We start from the raw sequence: 7,043 nt of genomic DNA, 5'->3' as shown, positions 1-7,043 counted from the left end.
TCTGCCTGTTAACTCCTGTCAGCTGCAGCAAAGCAGGGCTAAAAGCCATTTGAGCTGACAAGGCTGAGCTTCAGGGACTCCTCACAGCACCCGAGACTTTCCTTCGACAGTATGTTTGGTTTGGTTATTTCATTCATGAGGTCCAGCACAGATGTAGCATCTGATCTACTGTCACAGTTATGTCTGGTTAAGTGGCACCTTATTCTTTGAAACAGGGACAGGTGACTCTCACAGTCACGACTTTAGTCAGGACTTTTTGATTTTGTTGATTGCTGGTTTATTGGAATGCTGTGGGAATTTACTCCAGACATGGCTTACTAGAGCATGTTGCTTTTAATTTTAATATATTAACAATGTAAATAACTGCAGGGAAGGAATTTATCAATGCCTATGCAGACTGGGCTCTGGTGAGTTGGGAGCAACTGCTCGGAATAACTGCTGCTGAGAGTTTGACTGCTGCAAGGTAAACAAAAAAACCCCAAAAACCCCTACCCTCATCACAGCAATAGGCAGGCTGTTTAATAATTCTGTCACAAAGCAGGGTGTAAACAGGTTCAGGCAATACCTAGATGGAACTGGATATTCTTCCCCCTCTCCCAGTCCATCTGGTATCACCGCGACACAGTGGACTCAATGTTCAGAATACAAAAAGCCTCATCCAATGCCAAGGAGGCAATGTCAGGACAGCCTGGGTGAGGTGTCCACTGTGTGAATACCTGCACCACCTTAATCCTTTTTGTGTTGTGGTGTCACCACTGGCTGCTGACCCAGACCTGGTTTATGATGCCTGTAACCCTTGCTCAGCAGCTCAGTGTGATGTAAGAACTGCTCCTAAAACTGGCTTGATAGCATTTACTGCTGAAGAAAGTCATATACTGCATTGCCTGAGCAGCAACCAGCAGAAGTCAAGGACTAAGAAGAGTTGAGGGCTAAATTCTGCTACAATCTCTGACATGCCTTCCACAGACACTGAAGTTGCTCAATAAGGCCACAGATCACAGGCATTTTTCTGTAAATCTGCATGAAAATTATATAGAAAATCACTCTAGTATCTGGTTAATAGTGACCATGCTGAGGTGTATAGTGAATTAAGGGCTCATAATTTAGGGACTAACCTCTTCATTAAATGGAGATTCTCAACGAAGTGTTTAAATGCTAAAGTTTAATGGTGAAATAGTTGCAAGCATCTATTCAGCAAGTGACTGGAATGAGACTCAGGTTACTACAGACATATTCTCACTTCTGAGGCAACCAGGACTAGATCAGGAGGTTCCCTGTCAGACTGTACTGCTGCAGACATGGTAGGATATTATAAAATGAAATGTACTTTCTGCCATGGGAACACAGGACTTTAAAAGTACCCAAAAGGTGGGAAGTGGAGATGAAAAGGGAAACAGGGGATTTAATGTGAATCAAAGTGCTCCAAACAGCAGAGTAAAAAAAAATCTGCTGTAGCACTTCTTTGGGACCAGATCTGCTTATAAGTTGCAGTGCAAAACTGTCACAGTCTCTATTCCTGATCATCCTCTTCCCAATGCAGCTCAGCACCTGCACTGCTGCTGCCTTTGCAGAGCTGACCTTGGAGCCAATGGATTTGAACCATGTAAATAATACCATGTAATAAAACAACAGCTCCTCCCAGCCTGTGGCTTGAATCTCGTATGTGTCAGAATTTCGCAGATTAACATAAAGCACTTTACTCTTAATGTGCTACTATCAACTCTTCTGGAGCATCGTTATGGAGTACCTGCAGGATACACATTTCTTTATCAGTGTAAAAAGCAGAGAAGTAGGAAATCATCCCACTGAGAACAGCATTTTACCTCCCATGTACCATCAAATAAGCAATGATGATAGGACCTGCCAGTTTATAACGGCTCTTTATTTTACTGATATTATAAAACATCATCACAGGGCTCACCTGTTTTGCATCATGAGCTTCATTTTCCCTTTTATTATAAATACTAACAAATTATTTTATTTTCCATCAGCAATGCCATAAAAACTCAGTCTAACTGGACATATTTTTCAGTGATCCCTTGAAACAAAAATCCTGAATAATTTGAAGTAGATCTCTATATTTTATATAAATGTAGTTTAATATATATAATTATATCAAAATTCACCATTCCTGTATATTACTCATTATTGTGATTTCTCCATTACTAAATTATGTCAGCATTATGAAAATATGGACAGCCATCTAGTTATTTTGCTGCTTTATAAGATATTTAATAATTGAACAGACAACTGCAAAATTACAATGGGAATGCAATGGGAAGTCATGTACATGTTCATTTAAGAATTCCACATGGACTTTTCTTATTCCAAGACTTTTCCACATTTTAGAAGTCCAGTAAAAACTTTTAGTAACCTCTTTCTTTGATCACATACACATAAAAAGTTATGATGTATGTATATGATACTTTACGTAACACATGTAATTCTAGATATATTTATATGCAAATATATGTAATGTACTCTGAATATATATATTGTATGTTTTATATATATATATCCTATGTTATAAATATATATGTATGTGTATATATATATATATATATATATATATATATATATACACATACATATAAATATACAGAAAGAGTGATACCACAGGTGTGTATGCATTTAGTTAATACAGGTGTATGCATAAATATATATGGTAAATTTTTCTGATGGGACTGCTGCACACAGTGAGAAATCTGTGAGCAGTGTGAGGCTGCTTGGCTTGGCTTTAGAGCATAATTCACACAGACTTTGAGTAGGTTGGGCAGTTTATTTTTCATTTGGAAAAGGAAAGAAAGGCCTCTTATGGAAAAATGAAAGATGGATAGTCTCTTGAATTAACATTATTCTTATACATTCTCAAGTTAAACATGTCCACCATAGAACCTTTGGGTTATGTTTTTATTTTTTTAGGTAAATATTTACTTGCTGAATGTGTTTCTCTTACTATGCACCGGATCAACCAGGATAACTCTTATTAAAACATCTTAGATTAATGCTCTGCATATTAAAAATACATAATAAAATTCTGAAACTAGTCACTGCTAAAATGTAGATCTTAGATCCTGCAAAGATCTGAAATACCTGCCTAAAATTACCATTTGAGTAGGTCCACTGATGGGCTTCAGTGCAAGTGCCAAAATATTTGCAGAATCAAGACCCTTTATTTCTCAAAGGTTAAATTTGGGATCTCACAATGGAGAACATGTAGTGGTTGCTTCCATCAGTAATTCCCACCAGGGAGAATGTTATGTTTTGCAGCAATAGCCAGAGCATACTCTGAGGTGAGAGAGATGGATTTTAACTTATGTCCAAAACCTCAAGGTGTGACTGACTTTAAACAGCAAAGAACAGTGACTGCCAACAAATCTTACCAAATATACTACATTTTATTTCTCAAGAAGGCCAACTTTGCATTACACTTTAATAACTTCAGCATATTTTTCTCCTTAAATATATTTGTATAACATAATGCAAGCAAATATATAGCTTTAAAAAAAAAAAGAAATTAAATTAAAAATTGCTTTGGGACTGAAACTGTGTGCTTCAAATTTTCCCCACCGCAGTTTACTGGCAGATTGGTTGTAAACCCCTGAAAACAGGTGTCTGTGGTTGGTAATGCTGACACAGCTTCATTTTACAGTGCTAGAGAACATCTCAGTAGAGGGACCAGCAGATGCACACAAGCTGCCAGAAATCCTAAAGCTCCTCCCTATGTACTTGTTTCTGCTGTAAGATGGTAAATTGATTTAAATTGCCAAAACTGCAACCCAAAACAAAACCAAACCAACAAACCCTAACCCTCCCACACCAAAAAAAACCAAACAAAAACCACACCAACAAAAAACAACACAGGAAAAGAACCCCCAAAACAACCAAAAAAAAAAAAAAAAAACCTCCAGCAAAACTGGGACTTGTGCTTCTAGAAGGCTCTGACCTGGTTTGTTTTCTCCCTGCCACCCAGCGTTGGCATCACTTTGCCTTCCTTATTGAGTATCTGTTGATCCATCCTGTATCTGAAGTGTGTATGTAGTATAACTGCAGTATGAAATAAAACTCTCAAAATAATTGGATTTCTGCTTGGTGAGTTTTCCTTATCTCTCGATTATTTCTCTTTGTGGGTCTAGTGCTACTTGAGTTAAACCCAATGGAGAAAGTTCCACTGAAGGCAGTGATGCAGAAGGAACATGTTCAGACCTCTCTAGACAACCTCTTTCTGATTCCCTCTCTCACAGTAATTTTTTAAAATGTGCTCATTATCACCAACTTCCAGTGTTAAAATTCACTCTTTTTTTTAATACAAACATTTTGCACAGAAATATGAAGGGAAAAGCCATTAACTTCTTTGCAGCTTATTACTTATTTGTATGACACAAAAGAAAAATCATCATTTACAGTCACAAACTGTACATAGTATTTGGTGGGAGTATATTTTGTGGTTTAGAGATAAAAAATGGACTGCTTCAGTGGCAATTAAAATAATTATTGACGAGATATAAGACTTTAAAATCAAGGAGGGGTGATAATCTGTCCACAGAGACAATCATTGTAATACGTCTAACACAGAGGTTTGGATAGCAGAATGGTGAGTAGAGGGGTCTGGGAAGGAAAGATACCATCATGCAACACAGCACTTAGTTCTTGCTCAGTATACTCTTCAGGCTTCTCTCCACTGCTTCATCTAATTCTTCTTCCAGCTCTTCCTTCTTGGACATGGCCAGTTTGGACTGATAATCTTTTACAATTTGGTCTATGTACGGTGCACTCTGAGTCCCGTGCAGCATCAGTGTCCACTCCTTCAGCACTCCCCGCTGGGACTGGCTGCCGACAAACCCGATCTCCAGAGCCCAGGTGCCTCGGGGGTCTTCTCCCCAAGTGTGAGTCGTCATGAAAGGCCATTTGTCAAAACCCACCTTGGAGTCATCATCCCTGGGGCGCCGGCTCAGCAAAATAGACTTTGTTCCCATCGGTGAGGTCATGTTGATGTTGAGGTCTCCTCGCCGAGTGGAATTCACAGTTATAACTGCCTGGACGTGCTCAAGGTACCGGACAAAGTTTTCCTTCCCCTCGCACGCATCGGTTGTCAGCGTGAGAAACAGTTTGCCATTTGGTGGTATCTTTCTGTGGGTCAAAAGACAGTTAAGGAAATTAAAACAGTACAATATGGCTTATGCTAAAACTACTGGGTTTTAGTGCCTCACAGAAAAACACTTTATTATTTTCCTCATTAACACATGAAGAAGTAAGGAAATAATAGTTGCAAATTTAGCCAGAAAATAAATGTTCTTCTTTTAGAAAACTATACCAAAACCTTAATTTGAAAATAATTATGAAATGTACACCTACACAAAGAGAGAAGTAATACAATTTTAGAAGCACAAACTGCTCTTTAAGGACTAACATAAATGGTTGTCTTTACTTATCACTCCTGTATCTGGTAATTGCATAATAATGTGCACACTCAGTAAAAGGACTGTGAGTAGTCAGTCATGTAAGTTCCCTTAAATGACAGCAGCAAATGGCTCTGTGGTTTTGGAGGAACCAGTTGCACAGAATTTCAGTGCAGTCACATTAAAGCCCATGTCCTTGCTCTGCTTTGGAAACTAGCACAAACATGGGATCCCAGAGCTGGCTCATTTTAAAAATACCTTTCCATGAAGATTTCCATCCTCAAACAGCTCCTGAACAGCACGAACATATACACCAAGGAAAGAACTGCATGTGTTTACTGAGCTGCCTAAGTGCTGTCTGGCCTGGGAGCCGAGGCTGTAAAGGCTTCTAAACCTGTTGGGGTCAGGATGCAACTTCAATTACCCACTGCCTCAGAAACTGGCTGGCAAAATACATGGAAAGTGTAAAAAATCTCTACATCTTCACCATCAGTGTTCCTCGAGCAGTGTGACATTTTTCTCTGTCTAAAAGAAATAATTGAAAGACAAGAATTACAGCAATCATTAAAAAGGACCGAGTCACAAAAGACTCCAGTCACTATCTTGCCATTATCTCGTCTTCCAGTGGCTTCTCCCTGAACGAAGTTGTGCAGTCAAATTGAGAGTCTTTTGAAGGGCAGTGACTGCACTGTGGTAATGAATACCTCCTTTTCAAAAGAAATCAGTACCAGCTTTTTCCCCTCTGCTAATGAAATACTGTGTTCTTTAGAGACCAGTGAAAGCATTTCACTCAAACCTAGCTTCCAGGAATTCTTTTCTTCTTGAGATGAGCTCCAGATATTACACTTGGTACATCACTAAGTGGCTCAGGCCAGTCTCTGTCCCCCTTTCATGGAGTATAATCTTCTTGGAAGTACTTGTAGAGCAAAATGTCATTCAGATCCAGATCCTTAAGGCATTTAAACACTGAGCTTAAACTGAAAAACCTGTGTTGTTCTGAGTATTATGGAGCAGAAGTTGGTATAACATAAATATTGTATAGCTAAAATATTTGAGCATATAATAGAATACCCTTGAGATACTTATTTTACATGCCAAAGCACAAGAAAAATGCACTACATGCAGACAGAGGTGAAGGATCACAAATTCACAGCTGCCATGTGCTTGCAGTTTCTCTGCATGGGAAGCCTCAATCTCAACTCAATCTGAATTCATGTTATCTCACAGTCTTTCCACAGAGTGGACAAAGCTTTGTGAAACACTGTGTCATTCCCAGAGCTGTGATAAGTGTTTATCTCCTCCAGTTAACCAGGAGGGACATCACACTGTGAGTCTTTTCTTCCTGTCAACACTAAAGCTCAAAGAAACAAGAGCAATGTGTTCTCACTACATCTGCTCTGCAGAAGGCTTGACAGCTGCAAAAAGCTTTCCCCTCCACCTTCTCAAGTACTGCAGCGCAAAAGTTCTCTCAGCTCTCTAAAAACTGAGAGAAGGCTTCCTCCATTTTCCCCTTTCCTACTAATTAGGATCTAATAGTCTCTGCTTCACTAGAATAATTATTGTAGTCCAGGTGAATTTTGCTAAAGAAACAAAAAGAACCAGGGGTGGTGGAAAAAGGAGCAGAAGAGAAAATGGGTTTTCCAC

At 38.9% G+C, this 7,043-nt stretch overlaps 1 protein-coding gene across 1 annotated transcript in view; it reads right to left on the bottom strand.

The window, feature by feature from the left end:
* Positions 1-4,643: 4,643 nt before the first annotated feature.
* PCSK2 (proprotein convertase subtilisin/kexin type 2) overlaps positions 4,644-7,043 on the bottom strand; it is a 100,963-nt gene continuing 98,563 nt past the window's right edge. The window contains exon 12 of the mRNA XM_062489453.1: positions 4,644-5,130. Coding sequence (XP_062345437.1) covers positions 4,644-5,130 — 487 coding nt within the window. The remainder of the gene's footprint in view (positions 5,131-7,043) is intronic.

The sequence above is a fragment of the Cinclus cinclus genome, chromosome 3 (genome assembly GCF_963662255.1).
Source record: "Cinclus cinclus chromosome 3, bCinCin1.1, whole genome shotgun sequence".
Classification (NCBI taxonomy): domain Eukaryota; kingdom Metazoa; phylum Chordata; class Aves; order Passeriformes; family Cinclidae; genus Cinclus; species Cinclus cinclus.
The sequence above is the reverse complement of the archived record's forward strand: the minus strand, read 5'-3'. Positions and strand labels throughout refer to the sequence as shown.